General features: G+C 45.3%; 1 protein-coding gene across 1 annotated transcript in view; it reads right to left on the bottom strand.

Moving 5' to 3' along the window:
* The window catches only part of LOC111955841 (gamma-aminobutyric acid type B receptor subunit 2-like), a 506,723-nt gene that overhangs the window by 92,853 nt on the left and 392,232 nt on the right, over positions 1–21,638 (bottom strand). The window contains 4 exon segments of the mRNA XM_024134728.1: positions 4,198–4,330; positions 5,228–5,378; positions 6,515–6,595; positions 12,302–12,362. Of these exon segments, the coding sequence (XP_023990496.1) occupies positions 4,198–4,330; positions 5,228–5,378; positions 6,515–6,595; positions 12,302–12,362 (426 nt within the window).

Raw genomic sequence — 21,638 nt, 5'->3', positions numbered from 1 at the left:
CCAACAAATGAAAAGAAAGAAATTAAGAAATGTTGGAACGATTTCAAATAACAACACAAATAACACTGGAACAGTAATCCAAATCCAATCTGTATATACACCGGATGAATTTACACAATATATACTAAGAACGATATGTACAGCAATATATATACTGTATTAAACTGGGATAATGATATGTACAGCAGTAGATATATTATAGTGAGAGAATGATATGTACAGCAGTAGATATATTATAGTGGGAGAATGATATGTACAGCAGTAGATATATTATAGTGATAGAATGATATGTACAGCAGTAGATATATTATAGTGGAGAATGATATGTAACAGCAGTATAGATATATTATAGTGGGAGAATGATATGTACAGCAGTAGATATATTTAGTGAGAGAATGATAATGTACAGCAGTAGATATATTATAGTGAGAGAATGATGTACAGCATGTAACAGCAGTAGAGATATTTCATAGTGGGAGAATGATATGTACAGCAGTAGATATATTATAGTGGGAGAATGATATGTACAGCAGTAGATATATTATAGTGAGAGAATGATATGTACAGCAGTAGATATATTTTAGTGAGAGAATGATATGTACAGCAGTAGATATATTACTAATATATAAACTTACCTTTCTACTGACTCTGAAAAACACAAAAATAAAGATTCTCAGGCTCCCTGCTCATCTGCGTGAACGTGCCTTAGGCATGCTACAAAGAGACATGAGGATTGCAGATGTGGCCAGGGCAATAAATTGCAATGTCCGTACTGTGAGACGCCTAAGACAGCGCTACAGAGAGACAGGACGGACGGCTGATCGTCCTCGCAGTGGCAGACCACGTGTAACAACACCTGCACAGGATCGGTACATCCGAACATCACACCTGCAGGACAGGTACAGGATGGCAACAACAACTGCCTGAGTTACACCAGGAACGCACAATCCCTCCATCAGTGCTCAGACTGTCCGCAATAGGCCGAGAGAGGCTGGACTGAGGGCTTGTAGGCCTGTTGTAGGCAGGTCCTCACCAGACATCACCGGCAACAACGTTGCCTATGGGCACAAACCCACCGTCGCTGGACCAGACAGGACTGGCAAAAAGTGCTCTTAACTGACGAGTCGCGGTTATGTCTCACCAGGGGTGATGGTCAGATTTGAGCTTATCGTCGAAGGAATGAGCGTTACACTGACGCCTGTACTCTGGAGCGGGATCGATTTGGAGGTGGAGGGTCAGCATCATCGGACTGAGCTTGTTGTCATTGCAGACAATCTCAACGCTGTGCGTTACAGGGAAGACATCCTCCTCCCTCATGTGGTACCCTTCCTGGAGGCTCATCCTGACATGACCCTCCAGCATGACAATGCCACCAGCCATGCTGCTCGTTCTGTGCATGATTTCCTGCAAGAGAGGAATGTCYGTGTTCTGCCATGGCCAGCYAAGAGCCCGGATCTCAATCCCATTGAGCACGTCTGGGACCTGTTGGATCGGAGGGTGAGGGCTAGGGCCATTCCCCACAGAAATGTCCGGGAACTTGTAGGTGCCTTGGTGGAAGACTGGGGTAACATCTCACAGCAAGAACTGGCAAATCTGGTGCAGTCCATGAGGAGAAGATGCACTGCAGTACTTAATGCAGCTGGTGGCCACACCAGATACTGACTTTTACTGTTGATTTTGACCCCCCCTTTGTTCAGGGACACATTCCATTTCTGTCAGTCACATGTCTGTGGAACTTGTTCAGTTTATGTCTCAGTTGTTGAATCTTGTTATGTTCAAACAAATATTTACACATGTTAAGTTTGCTGAAAATAAAAGCAGTTGACAGTGAGAGGACGTTTCTTTTTTTGCTGAGTTTATATGAACTAAAATGCAATGTACAGTAGTAGCAATATTACTATGAGTTATGTTGAGAATACAGTATATAAATACACAGTAGAAACCCCATAGCAAAATGGTAGATTACTGTCTGATGGCTTTGAGATATAAGCTGTTTTTCAGTCTCTCGGTCCAAGCTTTGATGCACCTGTATACCGCCTTCTAGATGATAGCGGGGTGAACAGGCCATGGCTCGGGTGGCTGAGGTCCTTGATGATCTTCTTGGCTTTCCTGTGACACTTGGTGTTGTAGATGTCCTGGACGGCAGGCAGTGTGCCCCAAGTGATGCGTTGGGCGGACCGCACCACCCTCTGCAGAGCCTTGTGGTTGCGGACTGTGCAATTGCCATATCAGGTGGTGATACAGCCCGACAAAATGCTCTCAATGTTACGTCTGTAAAAGTTCATGAGTGTCTTAGGGGCCAAGCCACATTTCTTCAGCCTCCTGAGGTTGAAGAGGTGCTGTTGCGCCTTTCTTCACCACATTGTCTGTGTGAAGGAACAATTTCAGGTCGTCAGTGATGTGCAGACAGTGGACCTTTTGACCCTCTGCACTGCGGCCCCATCAATGTGGACCGGGGCATGCTCTCTCTGCTGTCTCCTGTAGTCCACAATCAGCTCCTTCGTTTTGTTGACGTTGAGGTTATTTTCCTGGCTCCACTCTGCCTAGGCACTCACCTCCTCCCTGTAGGCTGTCTCGTCGTTGTTGGTAATTAGGCCTACCACTGTTGTGTAGCCAGCTCTCCTGTGGGCTACGACCACTCTCTTTCTCCTTCCCACTGAGGAGCAATGGCGCACTAGATAAAATACTGCCTTTGCTTGTTTTAGAGTTTAAACTGGAATATACTTTTTTTTAAATCAAAAGGTTTAAATTTGGTGTTCCTGTGTGTGGGTGTTTATGTGGGGCGAGGGAGGGGGAAGAGGGCAAAAAAGACAGCAAGAGAGGGATAGAGAAAGAGATAACAAAAAAACAATTACAGCAGCCATACAAAGAAAACAGTGCATATTGATTGGTTGGATCACATACTTTTCCTCAGCACTTCCTRTTTGATGTGACAGCCTCCATTTTGGATTGTTTTGGCTGAGGTGAGCCGGGCAGGCAGGCAGGCACTCGATGGCAGTTGATACGTGCTGCGCCACCCGCCTAGCTAACATTATTTATCTCTGTGGGTCCTGGTCAAAAGCAGTGCACTATATAGGGAATAAGGGGCCATTTGGGACGCAAACCAGTTATCGCTGTAATCAAACCTGTTTAATTAAACCAGAGGCTAAGATAGTCACGTTCAAACGCTTGCTGTGGGAGCAGGAGTTTAATGTGCTCCATGTTAGGAAAGACCCAGGGACTGATCCAATCAACTCCCATTATATGAAGTCCCATCCCAGTTCCTCCAGAGTGACACAGCGGTCTGAGGCACTGCATCTCAGTACTAGAGGCGTCACTACAAGACACCCTGTTCCATTCCAGACTGTATCACAGCAGTCTAAGACACTGCATCTCAGTACTAGAGGCGTCACTACAGACACCCTGGTTCCATTCCAGACTGTTCACAGCAGTCTAAGACACTGCATCTCAGTAATAGAGGCGTTACTACAGACACCCTGGTTCCATTCCAGACTGTATCACAGCAGTCTAAGACACTGCATCTCAGTACTAGAGGCATCACTACAGACACCCTGGTTCCATTCCAGACTGTATCACAGCAGTCTGAACACTGCATCTCAGTACTAGAGGCATACTACAGACACCCTGGTTCCATTCCAGACTGTATCACAGCAGTCTAAGACACTGCATCTCAGTACTAGAGGCATCACAGACACCCTGGTTCCATTCCGACTGTATCACAGCAGTCTAAGACACTGCATCTCAGTACTAGAGGCGTTACTACAGACACCCTGGTTTGGATCACATAGGGCGGCGCACAATTGGCACAGCGTCGTCCGGGTTTGGCCGGTGTAGGCCGTCATTGTAAATAAGAATTTGTTCTTAACTGACTTGCCTAGTTAAATAAAGGTTCAAATGTAATTCTGAAAGGAGGAAGAGAATGTTAGCTAGTGTGCTAGCCTAGCATTAGCCTGGATCTTACACCTTTTGAAGGGATGAAGAAAAGACTAGTGTGCTAGCCTAGCACTAGTCTGGGATGCACACCTTTTGAAGGGGATCAAGAGAGAATGCAAGCTAGCGTTAGAGTGGATCGCACACCTTTCGATGGGGGAGAAGACAGAAGAGAATGATATAGTATTAGCCTAGTGTTAGCCTGGGATCTTACACGTCATTAGCACAGCATATATGGGGTTCTAGCTGTACAGGTTATATACTCACAGTACACAAGGCCTCAAACTCTTTGTCGGACACCAAGGCGCCGTCCAGGCCAAAGAGGAAGATGGAGGAGTAGGAGAGCATTCCACCCAGGATGATAAGGTTGTTCATGTAGGGACTGGACATCTTGATCAGTCTGTAGGGAGAGGAGAGGAGCATGTACAGCAAGGTGTGGAATTGTGAGAAGAATACAGATCTCCAAAATTGAAAAAACTCAGAAGGACCATTTTAACATTGAAACATGTTTTTATATAACAGTGCATGTACAATGCAGTAACAGCAGCGGAGCGACTTGGGGGAACTGAGTTCCAAATGTGTTTTTGTCTTGGTGACTGCGCTATTTTCCCTATGTGCTTCAGCCCCTCGCCAATTGAGTGACAGCTAGCAAGGTGCACACACAGCAGAGCGAGAGACTGAGCAATGACGTGGTGCGCATACAGTATCTGCACAATTTTTGGGGACCACTTTTTGCTAGTGAGTGCTATTTTCAGAACTACTGGCTAAAAATTATACAAAAGTACTGGTGAATCGATTTAACATTAGGATTGGGGGAGGGGAATCTAATCCTAGATTTGTACCGAGAAGAAACTTCCCCCCGGAGCTCTACTAGTCTAGATAGCACTAGTCCACCAAACTCCAAGTTTTCCTGACTCCATAGTATGGAAAGGCTCCTTGATGTTGTCAGCACAATGTTTTGATAACGAAGTGGGCTGTACTTTGATTGGTTCTCCTCTGTGTCTTTGTCACTCAAACACCAACATAGACAACCACACACAGCCTCCGAACGCCGCCCACTTCCAGCACAACCGTTGGATTTTCAAATCCAAACAGCGTCTCAGAAAGGTCTCAGAAAACAATGTTTGAGAGAACCAATCAAAGCTCAACTAATTTCTGCGCGAATACTGCATTTACAATGGACTCCTGTCCGGAACAGCGTGTCACACCTCTCCCTAGCTGTGTACCACGTGAGTGGTGTCAGCTAGGCTACAGCTCTACTCACTCCTCCCCCCATTCCCCTCCTTGTTCCACTGACCTGTGGTTGCGGTTCTTGATGTTGAAGAAGAGGAAGGCCCCTGCCATGAGCATGCCCAGGATGGTGATAACAGACAGGATGCTGTAGAGGGGTACGTTGATGTTGCGACGCTGCAGACGCACAAACGTACGGTCCTTAGGAGGCTCCACCCCTGAAATGAAGAGGAGGAACTCAGTTTGCCAAGTATAATAATAACTTATACAGGGGAAGGATAGACAACCAAAAAGAGCCCTCACCCGTATTTAACATTGAAAAACAACTCCACAAGAAGGGGAAAACAAGTTGATTTGGAGGATCACCTCCTGAACGGAGACGAGGACATTCACAGACCCACTGGCAAAAACTGGTTGAATCAACGTTGTTTCCACGTCATTTCAGCAACATTCAAACTAATATGATGACGTTGGATTGATGTGGAAAAGTGATTGGATTTGCAAAAAATTCATCAACGTAAGGGAATTTCATATTTTTTCCACCCAACTTTTAACCTAAATCCAATAACATAGTGAATTTTTTGGGGTGAATTCATATTAGTTGACAACTCAATCAAATGTAAATCAAACCTAGACGTGGAACTGACGTCTGTGCCCAGTGGGGATGTTCTTAGCCTGAGAAATGTACAATAACCCGCATAGAATTCTTTAGATTTTAAGTGTGTCCACTTATCCAGTGACTTTGATTCTACAGTACGTAAAGTACTGAACATTTCTACAGGAGAAGGATAGATCCAAAATTAACCCTCACCATTCGGCTACTTAACATTGGAAAACGCCTCAATTTGGCTACTTTCTTATCAGCTGTGTAAATGTACCTCCATACAGAATCGGTTGTCGTGGTGAGCAACCGCTGTTTCTTATGTTTGCCCGTTCCTTTATTCACCCTCTCTGTGTCTTTGCCAGTGTGCCAATCGATTTCAATGTCTCATCTTACTGAGCTCTCTTATGGTGGTTTGACACATAGAAACAAATGTTTTAGCTGTCCCAGAGTATGTCTGTATGGGACTACAGGGAGGGAGGTGAGGGGTTTCTTGTCAACACAAGAAAACATGGTGTAATAAAAATGCTGGTAAATAATTCAACATAGAATGATTGATTGAGAGGAGCATACTGGATGCCCTGTGTGTGCGCGTACAAGCACGCATACACAAACACGCACGCACAATGCATTCATAACGCATGCACAAACACACACACACACACACACACACACACACACACACACACACACACACACACACACACACACACACACACACATACACACACGTACAATCTCATGTGTACTTACCTTGGAACCGCATGGTGTTGTTGATGAGATCCAGGACATCAGCAATAGCGTTGTACTCTCCGACCTTCACCTCCTGCCCCTCTGTTGGGAACACAAACAGGAAAGACTTCAGTTAGGAGAGCATGTGGACAACACTTTGGACAACTTTCTCTTTCAGTCAACTAGACAGCTCTCGCTGTAAAATTGCAGAGATCTGACCCAAAATAACTGTAACATTTCAAATAAGACAGTATCTGATCCAAAACGAATGAGGAATACTGCAGAGTGAGTTCTCATTTACAGCTTGTGTGTTTTAGCTAAGTGTGGAAATCAGTGATTAGATCAAGCTAACAGAGAGTAATGGCATTGGGTTAATGGTTGTGATACAGATTGGTATAATGGCTAGCAACAGTAACGTACTGGGGTGTATTCGTTTGTACCCTCTGTAGCAAACAGTAGTGAAACGTTTTGCAACTGAAAACTTTTTGCAATGAAAATTTGTGTGTTTTTTTGGACAAGTTCAGGTTAGTCCTTCTCCGTTTTAGCCCGTTTGCTTCCATTTGTTTCCTAGTGAATACACCCCGCACAAACTATACACACATTACCGGAGAACAAGTCTCCAGTGAAGAAACCAATCGTAAAAATAAAAGCAACAATAAATAAAAACAATAGTATGCTGGCAATGGTAACGCAATACATTGGCATTTTCACAGATACAGTAAAATTAGTCTAAATTGTGATATATCCTGAGCCATAACACAAACATCTCTCCTGAGTGCTATTTAAAGCAGCCATTTCCTTCAAGAGACGTCTTAAAAGCTGATACAGGGCTCTATGCCTAAGTTTAAAAATGTATGTGTGTATTACAGGCTCTGTATTGACCCTGTCACACACAGCAGCTCCATCACTCTCCTTCTCATAAAAATGGGTGAACAGTTACACTCAGCACACAGGGGGAGGAGGGATATGAGTGGAGACTATTCAACTCCCTCTCTCACTCTCTCTCTCTCTCTCTCTCTCTCTCTCTCTCTCTCTCTCTCTCTCTCTCTCTCTCTCTATCAATTCAACTTCAATTTAAGGGCTTTATTGGCATGGGAAACATATGTTAACATTGCCAAAGCAAGTGAAGTAGATAATAAACAAAAGTGAAATAAACAATACAAATTAACAGTAGACATTACACTCACAGAAGTTCCAAAATAATAAAGACATTTCAAATGTCATATTATGTCTATATACWGTGTTGTAACGATGTGAAAATAGTTGTGAATGTGATGTGAAAAAAGTACAAAAGAGAAAATAAACAAACATAAATATGGGTTGTATTTACAATGGTGTTTGTTCTTCACTGGTCTCTTTCATTTCTAAGTGTATATAGATTTACCGTGTGAGGATTGATAACACATGTAAATGTTGGTTCTGTGTCGGATACACATAAACACTACGCAATTATGACTACTACGTCCCTGAACTGTTGCTGCTATGTTAGCGCAAACCCTTCACCCAACTTCTGAAATTACATTTCACACCTGTTTGTTCAATTACCTCCTTCATTACTGTAAATCAGATACAGATTTAAACACTAGCCTGATCCCATATCTGTTTGGCGTGACGACCATAGGAGCGGGCATTACAGCACAAACAGATCTGGGATAAGTGCATTTCTGTTAATCACATTCAGATTGATGAACCCAGAGGTTCCAGACACAGAGACACTAGCTTGATCACAGATATGTTCGGCCATAYGAGTTGGCAAGACAGCACAAACAGATCTGGGACCAGGCTAATGATGTACTGTTTCTGCTGCCCAGGGTGACTTCCGTCCCTGTCTACCTGACCTAGATTGAAGACTTAAAAAATATATATATATTCATTTTTTTTACCTATTTTTTCTCCCCAATTGGTAGTTACAGTCTTGTCCCATCGCTGCAACTCCCATACGGACTCGGGAGAGGCAAAGGTCGAGAGCCGTGCGTCCTCCGATACACAAACCAGCCAAGACGCATTACTTCTTCACACAATGCCCACTTAACCCAGAAACCGCACCAATGTGTCAGAGGAAACGCCGTACACACCTGGTGACCGTGTCAATGTGCATTGCACCCGGCCCGCCACAGGAGTCGCTAGTGTGCAATGGGACAAGGACATCCCTGCCGGCCAAACCGTCCCCTAACCCAGGCAACGCTGGGCCAATTGTGTGCCGCCCCATGGGTCTCCCGATCGCGGCCGGCTACGACAGACCCTGGACTCGAACCAGYATCTCTAGTGGCACAGCTAGTACTGCGATGCAGTGCCTTAGACCCCTGCACCACTCGGGAGGCCCTAGGTTGCAAACTTAGAACCCTCTGCACAATGTCACCATAGTGATGCTAAATGTTTTAGCCATCTGCTGCACACACCCCAGCTTGCATCCCAAATGGCACCTTGTTCCCTATATAGTACACTACTATTGACCAAGGCCCATAGGAAATAGGGTACCATTTGGGATGCAGACATGTTATGCAGGGTTATTCTCCACAGCTGTCCCAATCAAACCTACGTCATCCTACCATCTCAGCACTCTATTGCTGGAGATGACATTCAATAATGAATTAACCTTCATATAGCTTTAAACTTAGGGGGAAACACCTTTACATCTCTCTACACTGGCTCAGACGCTTGTCCAATGTGGCAGGGCATGCAAACTATTACAGACTACAAAGGGAAGCACAGCCGCAAACTGCCCAGTGACACGAGCCTACCAGASGAGCTAAATTACTTCTATGCTCGCTTCGAGACAAGTAACACTGAAGCATGCATGAGAGCATCAGCTGTCCCGGACGACTGTGTGATCACGCTCTCCGTAGCCGATGTGAGTTAGACCTTTAAACAAGTCAACGTTCACAAGGTCGCAGGGCCAGATGGATTACCAGGACGTGTACTCCGAGCATGCACTGACCAACTGGCAAGTGTCTTCACTGACATTTTCAACCTCTCCCTGTCTGAGTCTGTAATATCAACATGTTTCAAGCAGACCARCATAGTCCCTGTACCCAAGAACACCTGTCTAAATGACTACCAACCCGTAGAACTCAAATCTGTAGCCATGAAATGCTTTGAAAGGCTGGTCATGGCTCACATCAACACCATTATCCCAGAAACCCTAGACCCACTCCAATTTACATACCACCCCAACAGATCCACAGATGATGCAATTGCTATTATAGTCCACACTGCCCTTTCACACCTAGACAAAAGGAACACCTATGTGAGAATGCTATTCATTGACTACAGCTCAGCATTCAACACCAGAGTGCCCTCAAAGCTCATCACTAAGCTAAGGACCCTGGGACTAAACACCTCCCTCTGCAACTGAATCCTGGACTTCCTGACGGGCTGCCCCCAGGAGTTAAGGGTAGACAACAACACATCTGCCATGCTGATCCTCAACACGGGGGCCCCTCAGGGGTGCATGCTCAGTCCCCTGCTGTACTCCCTGTTCACGACTCCAACACTATCATTAAGTTTTCCGATGACACAACAATCACCGACAACGACGAAACAGCCTGTAGGGAGGAGGTCAGAGACCTGGCTGTGTGGTGCCAGGACAACAACCTCTCCCTCAACTTGATCAAGACGAAGGAGATGATTGTGGACTACAGGAAAATGAGGACTGAGCACTCCCCCATTCTCATTGATGGGGCTGTGTTGGAGCAGGTTGAGAGCTTCAAGTTCCTTGGTGTCCATATCACCAACAAACTAACATGGTCCAAGCACACCAAGACAGTTATGAAGAGGGCACGACAAAACCTATTTCTCCTCAGGAGACTGAAATTATTTGGCATGGGTCCTCAGATCCTCAAAAGGTTCTACAGCTGCACCCTCGAGCATCCTGACTGGTTGCATCACTGCCTGGTATGGCAACTGCTGGCCTCCGACCGCAAAGCACTACAAAGGGTAGTGCGTACGGCCCAGTGCATCACTGGTGCCAAGCGTCCTGCCATCCAGGACCTCTATACCTGACGGTGTCAGAGGAAGGCCCTAAAATTTGTGAAAGACTCCAGCCACCCTAGTCATAGACTGTTCTCTCTGCTGCCGCACGGCAAGCYGTACCGGAGCGCTAYGGAAATTATTTAACATTTTGAAAAAATATGTTTTGGGTATTTTTTCTTAAAACTGCATTGTTGGTTAAGGGCTTGTAAGTAAGCATTTCACTGTAAGTTCTACATCTGTTGTATTCGGCGCATGTGACAAAGACAATTTGATTTGATTTGATTTACTAAACCATAAGAAATTGTTTGAATATTAATGCATTCGGTGTTCTTACACTGCACTCTCAGCCGCGCTCTGAGGTAAAGTTCCTCTTAGGTCTTAGATACAGATCTAGGATCAGCTTCCCTTCTCCCAATCCTAACCTTAACCATCAATGAGGAAAATGCAAAGCTGTCCCTGTCAGCGTACCAGGAGACTTTATGTAAGGTGATCTGTAGGCTGATGAGTTGAGGGGGGATGTAGGGTGAAGTTGCCACTAGATGCTGATCTTGGGTCAGRGTTGCATTTCCCCAACTAATGGTTAAGGTTAGGATTGGGGAGGGGAAGCTGATCTTAGATCTGTAAGGGGAACTTCACCACAGAGCGGGGCTGAGGGTGAAAGACAGGCTCTGATAGTCCGATCCTTCAAAAGGGGAATGCGTGAGCTGTTCCCACACTGCATGAGGACAGATGGCAGGGTTGAGGAGAGGATCAGATCCTGGTTCAATATTCAGCCAAGGCAATCCCTCCTCTCTCTCCACTCCTACTCTCCTCTCTCTCTCTCTCTCTCCTCTCTCTTCACTTCCCCTCACCTCTTTTTCTCGGCTCTCTCTCACTCTCTCTTACTTTCTCTTCATTTCCTGTGTCAAACAGTCGTCATACACTCCCTGAGAAGCCAGGTGGGAGGGAGGGAGGGAGAGAGAGAGAGAGACGATGAGAGATGAGAGAGAGAGATAGAGAGAGAGAGAGAGAGAGAAGAGAAAGAGAGAGAGAGAGAGAGACGAGAGAGAGAGAGAAGAGAGAGAGAGAGAGAGAAGAGAGAGAGAGAGAGAGAGAGAGAGAGAGAGAGGGAGAGAGAGAAGAGAAGAGAGAGAGAGAGGGAGGAAGGGAAGGATGGTAGACATAATAGGTCATGCTATGAATGGAGGGAGGGTGGGAGAGAGAGAGAGGTGAAAAGGGGAGAGAGAGAGGGGAGAAAGGAGAAAGGCAGGTGTGTGTCATGTGGGAGGGAGAGTGGCGGGGAGGGGGGGGGGGGTTTCTGCCAAGGCTAGGTACTCATAATGACATTTTCACAGCGCTATGGAGCAAGAGCTCTCCAGTTCACTGATGATAACATTTATTTGCTTATCCATGACATGACTGCCAGTTGCCTTCCAATTGAAAAACTCCATCACTCCCACAACCAAACAGGTCCGCCTCCCCCGAGTGTTTCCACATACACACACACACACACACATGCACGCACACAAACACACCTACATCCCGATTTAAGCTGCCACAGGGGGCACCTCTGCAGTGGGGTAGATAAGATAGGGGTGAGCGGATTAATAAAGGCATACTGGTGCTGAGGGAGGGTTGGGCCGGGAGCCGGGGGGATTCCCCCAAATACAGATCACACCCCTGGGTAGAAAATCCCACCCGGAAGCCCCCTGGTAGTCAACCTCCACTGGTTGGGTAACCCCAGAGTAGGATTACTATGACATCATCATCAGCCAGACAGAAACCAGTCACAATACTAGAGCAATTCAACAGAACATCACAGCAATGCAACAATCCTACAACATGTGGTTACAGTACCTTGAAACTGTGTGAATTTGATGGTACCCATCCGTTCTCCGTTCCTGAACATGACTTGGCCCTGGATAGAAAAGGAATGAAAACACATTTAGAACATTTTAAAGCATTTAAAGTACTTAAGGACTCAATGAGGAATCACATGTTCAATACAATACACTTGTTGCCTTGTCCATATGATGCTGCCTTGTCCATGTGACATGATCCACATCAGCTACCAAGCTGAAACCAAACATTGTTGGCCCTTGTTAATGCCCAGGCCTAAACTCTAACAAGCTAAACCATCTGAATTATTGGCCATCTTCAACGATGGGCTACAGCAGAGGAAGCAGTAGAGATTATCTTGATTTCATTTGAATTTAGATGCACTATTTTCTTGATGAGCCATTAAGTGTTGGCACATTTTTTATATTTTTATTTTACCCCCTTTTTCTCCCCAATTTCGTGATATCCAGTTGTTAGTTACAGTCTTGTCGTACGGACTCAGGAGAGGCGAAGGTCGAGAGCCGTGCATCCCCCGAAACACGACCCCGCCAAGCCACACTGCTTCTTGATACAATGCTCGCTTAACCCAGAAGCCAGCCGCACCAATGTATTGGAGGAAACACTGTACACCTGGTGACCATGTCAGCGTGCATTGCGCCCAGCCAGCCACAGGAGTCTCTAGAGCACGATGGGACAAGGACAACATGGCCGGCCAAACTCTCCCCTAACCCGACAACGCTGGGCCAATTGTTCGCTGCCTTATTGGTCTCCCAGTCATGGCCAGCTATGACACATCCTGGGATCGAACCAGGATCTGTAGGACACTGCGCCACTCGGGAGGCCCCAGGTGTTGGCACATTGACAGATTTTAGTGGACTAGCACCAGGCTTCTTTTTGGATTAGAAGTTTGCAAAAATGGATCTGTTCATACGAAGTAAACAAAATGATTGGTCAGCAGATTAATTTGCTCATATCCTAAGAATATATTTTTGCTGTAACACCCGCTCAAGCAGGTACAGTTGAAGTCGGAAGTTACACCTTAGCCAACTTAGCCAAATACATTTAAACTCAGTTTTTGTCAATTCCTGACATTTAATTATAGTTAAAATTCCCTGTCTTATTTTAAGAATGTGAAATGTCAGAATAATAGTAACAAGAATGATTTATTTCAGCTTTTATTTCTTTCATCACATTCCCTGTGGGTCAGAAGTTTACATACAGTCAATTAGTATTTGGTAGCATTGCCTTTAAATTGTTCAACTTGGGTCAAACATTTCTGGTAGCCTTCCACAAGCTTCCCACAATACGTTGGGTGAATTTTGGCCCATTCCTCCTGACAGAGCTGGTGTAACTGGGTCAGGTTAGTAGGCCTCCTTGCTCGCACACGCTTTTTCAGTTCTGCCCACACATGTTCTATAGGATTGAGGTCAGGGCTTTGTGATGGCCACTCCAATACCTTGACTTTGTTGTCCATAAGCCATTTTGCCACAACTTTGGAAGTATGCTTGGAGTCATTGTCCATTTGGAAGACACTTTTGCAACCAAACTTTAACTTCCTGACTGATGTCTTGAGATGTTGCTTCAATATATCCACCAAAGTTTTCTACCTCACGATGCCATCTATTTTGTGAAGTGCATCGGTTCCTCCTGCAGCAAAGCACCCCCACAATGATGCTGCCACCCCCGTGCTTCACGGTTGGGTTGGTGATCTCGGCTTGCAAGCCTCCCCCAAAACATAACGATGGTCATTATGGCCAAACAGTTTCATCAGACCAGAGGACATTTCTCCAAAAAGTACGATCTATGTCCCCATGTCCAGTTGCAAACCGTAGCCTGGCTTTTTTATGGTGGTTTTGGAGCAGTGCTTCTTCCTTGCTGAGCAGCCTTTCAGGTTATGTCAAAATAGGACTCGTTTAACTGTGGATTAGATACTTGTGTTACCTGTTTCCTCCAGCATCTTACAAGGTCCTTTGCTGTTGTTCTGGGATGATTTGCACTTTTCGAACCAAAGTATGTTTATCTCTAGGAGACAGAACGGTCTCCTCCCTGAGCGGTATGACACCTGCGTGGTCCCATGTGTTTATACTTGCGAACTATTGTTTGTACAGATGAACGTGGTACCTTCAGGCGTTTGGAAATTGCTCCCAAGGATGAACCAGACTTCAACTGTATATTTCACTGGTCATCCCCAAAGCCAACACCTTTCTTCAGTTCTCTGCTGCCAATGATTGGAACGAATTGCAAAAATCCCTGAAGCTGGAGTCTTATATCTCCCTCACTAACTTTAAGCATCAGCTGTCAAAGCAGCTTACCGATCACTGTACCTGTACACAGCCAATCTGTAAATAGCACAGCCTACTACCTCATCCCCATATTGTTATTTATCCTCTTGCTCTTTTGCACCCCAGTATCTCTACTTGCACATCATCATCTGCACATCTATCACTCCAGTGTTAATGCTGAATTGTAATTATTTTGCCTCTATGGCCTATTTATTGCCTTACCTCCCTACTTACCTCCCTACTCTTCTACATTTGCAGACACTGTACATATATTTTTCTATTGTGTTATTGACTGTACATTTGTTTATGTTTAACTCTGTGTTGTTGTTTTTGTCGCACTGCTTTGCTTTATCTTGGCCAGGTTGCAGTTGTAAATGAGAACTTGTTCTCAACTGGCCTACTTGGTTAAATAAAAATAAAAATCCCATGAGGGTCAGCAAAGGGCTGTCTGATTTCGTAATGTGACTCTTATCACAAATCTTCTTTAAGGGGCTTTTAAAAAGTAATGTCTTAAGTGAGAATACCACCTTTGGCTACTGAACAGACATCATTAGTCAGTCCATCTACCTTTAAAACTTTGACATGTCTTTGATTTCAGCCTTAAGTGAAAGCGAGTGGAAATGAATGACACTCTCCATATGGATCATCATTGATATTCCAAAAAACAACACCCAAGCCCAAATAAAATCATAAAAAATATGCAGATATTTTCACACAAAAAAAGTCTGGCAACTAACACATTGCCTTCCCTCCCTTATTCATCCTCATCCATCAAGACTGTGGAATTAATTCATCAAGCCATCTGCCAATAGAACTCCCTAATTAAACATTTAACTGGATCTGGGATTACTGGCGGCCACAGAAAAACAGGTGAATGAAAGAGACAGAGAGAGTTAGCATGGAGCTAATTAAAGCAGCGCTGACAGAGAGATGGGAAGGAAAGAAACCTATTGACGAGCCAATTTCAGTTCTAAAAGACGCTGAGGCTTTGAAGTCAGTCGCTGGGCGGGTTTCTGCACCCTGATTGGTACCCTGTGTTTGTATGCATCTGTGATGTGACTGAGTGTCTGTCTGTGTGAGCTTTTAGAGAGAGAGCTAGCTAAACCTACTGTCCTCACAGACAGCAGTGCTAGGCTAACTGCGGTGGGATGGAGAGTTTTCTGCTGTTGTATGGCATTTAAAAAAGTGACTGAAAGTGTAAGCTCAGAGAGAGAGAGCTACCTARAGGTAACTGCCAAAATAAAGGAAGCGCTTGAGTAAATGAGGGATACAAAGTACATTGAAAGCAGGTGCTTCCACACAGGTGTGGTTCCTGAGTTAATTAAGCAATTAACATCCCATCATGCTTCGGGTCATGTATAAAAGTGTCTAGTTGCCCACTATTTTGGCTAGCATGGCTAGAAGACCTCAGTGACTTTGAAAGAGGGTTCTCAAAAGAGCATAGGATGTTTAATGGATGTCTATCTCAGTCACCAGATTTCAACCCAACTGAACACTTATGGGAGATTCTGGATGAACGGTGTCACATTCCTCCGATAGAGTTCCAGACACTTGTAGAATCTATCCCAGGGCGCATTGAAGCTGTTCTGGCGGCTCGTGGTTTCCCAATGCCCTATTAAGACACTTTATGTTGGTGTTTCCTTTCTTTTGGCAGTTACCTGTAGCTAGGCTTGACACTGCTGCTAATACAGCCTTCGCCTCAGTGCTATATGCTGACAGTGGTGAGATGGAGCTAAAACAAAAGAGTCTTTAGGCCAAGCATCGGTATAAAACTGCAGTAGAAAAGTTCTATAAGTGTTTCCTGCTTCCTATTCTGAGACTCCGGTAGTGTTTTTCTTTACAGTGGCTTGCGAAAGTATTCACCCTCCTTGGCATTTTTCAAATTTTGTTTCCTTACAACCTGGAATTAAAATTGATTTTTGGGGGGTTTGTATCATTTGATTTACACAACATGCCTACCACTTTGAAGATGCTAAATATTTTTTCTTGTGAAACAAACAAGAAATAAGACAAAAAAACTGAAAACTTGAGCGTGCATAATTATTCACCCCCCCAAAGTCAATACTTTGTAGAGCCACCTTTTGCAGCAATTACAGCTGCAAGTCTCTTGGGGTATGTCTCTATAAGCTTGGCACATCTAGCCACTGGGATTTTTCAAGGCAAAACTGCTCCAGCTCCTTCAAGTTGGATGGGTTCCGCTGGTGTACAGCAATCTTTAAATCATACCACAGATTCTCAATTGGATTGAGGTCTGGGCTTTCACTAGGGCATTCCAAGACATTTAAATATGTCCCCTTAAACCACTCTAGTGTTGCTTTAGCAGTATGCTTAGGGTCATTGTCCTGCTGGAAGGTGAACCTCCCAGTATCAAATCTCTTGAAGACTGAAACAGGTTTCCCTCAAGAATTTCCCTGTATTTAGCGCCATCCAGGATTCCTTCAATTCTGACCAGTTTCCCAGTCCCTYCCGATGAAAAACATATGCACAGCATGATGCTGCCACCACGCTTCACTGTGGGGATGGTGTTCTCGGGGTGACGAGAGGTGTTGAGTTTGCGCCAGACATAGCGTTTTCCTTGATGGKCAAAAAGCTCAATTTTAGTCTCATCTAACCAGAGTACCTTCTTCCATATGTTTGGGGAGTCTCCCACATGCCTTTTGGCGAACACCAAACGTGTTTGCTTATTTTTTTCTTTAAGCAATGGCTTTTTTCTGCCCACTCTTCCGTAAAGCCCAACTCTGTGGAGTGTACGGCTTAAAATGGTCCTATGGACAGATACTCCAATCTCCGCAGTGGAGCTTTGCAGCTCCTTCAGGGATATCTTTGGTCTCTTTGTTGCCTCTCTGATTAATGCCCTCCTTGCRTTGAGTTTTGGTGGACGGCCCTCTCTTGGCAGGGTTGTTGTGGTGCCATATTCTTTCAATTTTTTAATAATGGATTTAATGGTGCTCCATGGAATGTTCAAAGTTTCTGATATMTTTTTATAACCCAACCCTGATCTGTACTTCTCCACAACTTTGTCCCAGGCCTGTTTGAAGAGCACCTTGGTCTTCATGGTGCCGCTTGCTTGGTGGTGCCCCTTGCTTAGTGGTGTTGCAGACTCTGGGGCCTTTCAGAACAGGTGTATATAAACTCATCGGGCCTTCAAACGTGTAATAACTGAATCATTTTGTGACGATCATGTGACACTTAGATTGCACACAGGTGGACTTTATTTAACTAATTACGGGACTTCTGAAGGTAATTGGTTGCACCAGATCTTTAGGGGCTTCATAGCAAAGGGGGTAATACATATGCATGCACCACTTAAAAAATATATACACTGCTCAAAAAAATAAAGGGAACACTTAAACAACACAATGTAACTCCAATCAATCACACTTCTGTGAAATCAAACTGTCCACTTAGGAAGCAACACTGATTGACAATACATTTCACTGCTGTTGTGCAAATGGGAATAGACAAAAGGTGGAAATTATAGGCAATTAGCAAGACACCCCCAAAAAAGGAGTGATTCTGCAGTGGTGACCACAGACACTTCTCAGTTCCTATGCTTCCTGCGAGTTTTGGTCACTTTGAATGCTGGCGTGCTCTCACTCTAGTGAGCATGAGACGGAGTCTACAACCCACACAAGTGGCTCAGTAGTGCAGTTCATCCAGGATAGCACATCAATGCGAGCTGTGGCAAAAAGGTTTGCTGTGTCTGTCAGCGTAGTGTCCAGAGCATGGAGCGCTACCAGGAGACAGGCCAGTACATCAGAGACTGGAGAGCCGTAGGAGGGCAACAACCCAGCAGCAGGACCGCTACCTCCGCCTTTGTGCAAGGAGGTGCACTGCCAGAGCCCTGCAAAATGACCTCCAGCAGGCCACAAATGTGCATGTGTCAGCATATATCTCACAAGGGGTCTGAGGATCTCATTCTCGTGGACCTAATGGCATCAGACTACCTCTGGCAGCACATGGAGGCTGTCGCCCCACAAAAAATGCCACCCACACCATGACTGACCCATCGCCAAACCGGTCATGCTGGAGGATGTTGCAGGCAGAAACGTTCTCCACGGCGTCTCCAGACTCTGTCACGTCTGTCACATGTGCTCAGTGCTCAGTTTTGAACCTGCTATCATCTGTGAAGAGCACAGCGCCAGTGCGAATTTGCCAATCTTGGTTTCTCTGGCAATGCCAAACGTCCTGCACGGTGTTGGCTGTAAGCACAACCCCCACCTGTGGACGTCGGGCCCTCATACACCCTCATGGAGCCTGTTTCTGACCGTTTGAGCAGAACACTGCACATTTGTGGCCTGCTGGAGGTCATTTTGCAGGGCGCTGGCATGCACCTCCTTGCACAAAGCGAGGTAGCGTCCTGCTTCTGGGTTGTTGCCCCCTACGCCTCCTCCACGTCTCCCTATGTACTGGCCTGTCTCCTGTAGCCCTCCATGCTCACACTACGCTGACAGACACAGCAAACCTTTTTGCCACAGCTCGCATTGATGTCCATCCTGATGAACTGCAGTACCTGGCCACTTGTGTGGGTTGGAGACTCCGTCTCAGCTACACTAGATGAGAGCACCGCCAGCATTCAAAAGTGACCAAAACACAGCCAGAACATAGAACTGAGAATGGTCTGTGTCAACCACCTGCAGTGCCTATAATTTCCACCTTTTGTCTATTCCATTTGCACAACAGCAGGTGAAATGTATTGTCAATCAGTGTTGCTTCCTAAGTGGACAGTTTGATTTCACAGAAGTGTGATTGACTTGGAGTTACATTGTGTTGTTTAAGTGTTCCCTTTATTTTTTTGAGCAGTGTATATTTAGAATTTATTTTTTTCATTTCACTTCATCAATTTGGACTATGCATGGAATCCAAATAAAAATKAATTGTGATTACAGGTTGTAATGCAAAAAAATAGAAAAAATGCCAAGGGGGTGAATACTTTTGCAAGGCACTGCATAAGTACTCAAGGTCAGATGCTGTAACTCTGGAACGAAGGAACTTTGTACCTGCCATCAATTGTGTTTAATAAGACGGTGTAATTGTGTCTTTCTGCAGGAGTATGTAGGAGATCTTATCTAGGATCAGGTTCCCCCTGTCCATTTAATCTTATTAATTGTGATCTAAAATGCAAAACTGATCCTAAATCAGCACTCCTACTATACGACCTTTGATACATTCAGCCCATGGTCCTGTTAAGCATGTGACTGTGAGAAGCCGTGCCGAGAGAGAGTTTGTTGTAGTTCTCAATCTTTTCCCCGCTGTTGGGCTCAGGCTGCATGACTGTTGCCAGGAGGTTCACCGTGTTTTGCTGCCGGAAGTCATATTGAGCGATCGCTGACATTCTTGAGCCTGAGACATTGGCCCCTGGTTACGTAAGTGTGTGGTTGTGTAGTGCACTTAAGAAACTGTAAAAAGTGTAGAAATATGTGTGAAATGTTTGCAGAGCCTGTGGTCTAGTGTCAATGCTCCTGGCTCCTCTCTCCACCAGAGACCAGGGTTCAATCCCTGATCCAACCCTTTTGTCTGTTACTTCCAACTGCCCGTGTCCACTGATTAATTCCCTCTCTAAATAAAGGGTAAAAAAAAAWAAACACAAAAATAAAATAAATATGTCGAAAAATATCAGTATGCACAATCAATACCGGATGTTGTATTTCTAATCTGGAGGGCCTTGATATTCATATCTCACTAATGGCAGATACATAAAAGAAGAAACAAAATCTCCCTCTTACATTGTTCTCCAGCTCCTGGAGCTCTGGTTCAGCTGGAGCAGGGAGGGAGCCAGAGTGAGTTGACCCAGACTAACAGCCCTCTCTGGGATTCACAGACCCAGCCTGCCCTTGTTGATGAGGGCGGTATAACTGTGTTTGAGGAGGTGAGATGGTGGTATCACTTTGCTACTTTGTTTCTGGAGGTGAGAAAAGGGAGGAAGGGAAGAAAGCGGGAAGTTTGCCCCAGAGAGAGTCTCTGGTTGTGGGTTGCAGGTGTGAAAAGAGGGAGGTCTCGAGACAGAAAGCAGCAGCCTGACACACACACACACACACACACACACACACACACACACACACACACACACACACACACACACACACACACACCTTCTGTGTCCGCATGTAAGGACTATCTGCCCTCAGGCTGTGTTACCATCTATTAGACAGGAGGCACTAAGAACAATACACTGGCCTACGGGTCCTGGTAGAAGTATATTGCACTACATAGGGAATAGGGTGCCTTTTGAGACGCACTCACTGTCTGGATAGACAAGAGCCCTGTCTCCTTTGTCTCCCCTGTCTCCTTGTCTCCTCTGTCTCTCTGTCTCCTCTGTCTCCACTATCTCCTCTGTCTCCTGTCTCTTCTGACTCCACTATCTCCTCTGTCTCCTCTCCCTCCAGGCATACATGAAGAGGATGAATTCCACTGTACATGTTCACAGTGCTGCTAACAGCCCCGGCCAAGCCCTGGAGGCTTCTCTGAGCTAATGTTTCACTTCCTCTATTGTTCTGCCACTAGACTAGATCAATAGCAGGCGGCACCCAGAGAGCACATTAGACTGACTGGTGTGTTAGTGTCACGTGTTTGTGGCTCACACTGGGGATGTTTAGGCAGCGGGTTTAGTACACGGGTGATGTGGTGTGGAAACGCAGAGCCACGATGGGGTGTGGTGTGTGTGTGTTTCCCATGATTCTCCTTCTCCTCTAAAGATGGGGTATGGTGTGTGTTTGGTGTGTGTGTGGAAACGCAGAGCCACGACGGGGTATGGTGTGTGTGGTTTGTGTGTGTTCCCTATGATTCTCCTTCTCCTCTAAAGATGGGTATGGTGTATGTTTTGGTGTGTGTGTGTGTGTATGGTGTGTGTGTGTGTTCCCATGATTCTCCTTCTCCTCTAAAGATGGGATATGGTGTGTGTGTGTGTGTGTGTGTGTGTGTGTGTGTGTGTGTGTGTGTGTGTGTGTGTGTGTGTGTGTGTGTGTGTGTGTGTGTGTGTGTGTGTGTGTGTGTGTGTGTGTGTGTGTGTGTGTGTTTGGTGGTGTGTGTGTGTGGTGTGGTGATGTTGGTTGTTTGTTGTTGTGTGTGGTCCC

Source organism: Salvelinus sp. IW2-2015, linkage group LG31 (assembly GCF_002910315.2).
Source record: "Salvelinus sp. IW2-2015 linkage group LG31, ASM291031v2, whole genome shotgun sequence".
Taxonomy (NCBI): Eukaryota; Metazoa; Chordata; class Actinopteri; order Salmoniformes; family Salmonidae; genus Salvelinus; species Salvelinus sp. IW2-2015.
Note: the sequence above shows the minus strand (reverse complement) of the source record. Positions and strands in the feature narration are given on the sequence as shown.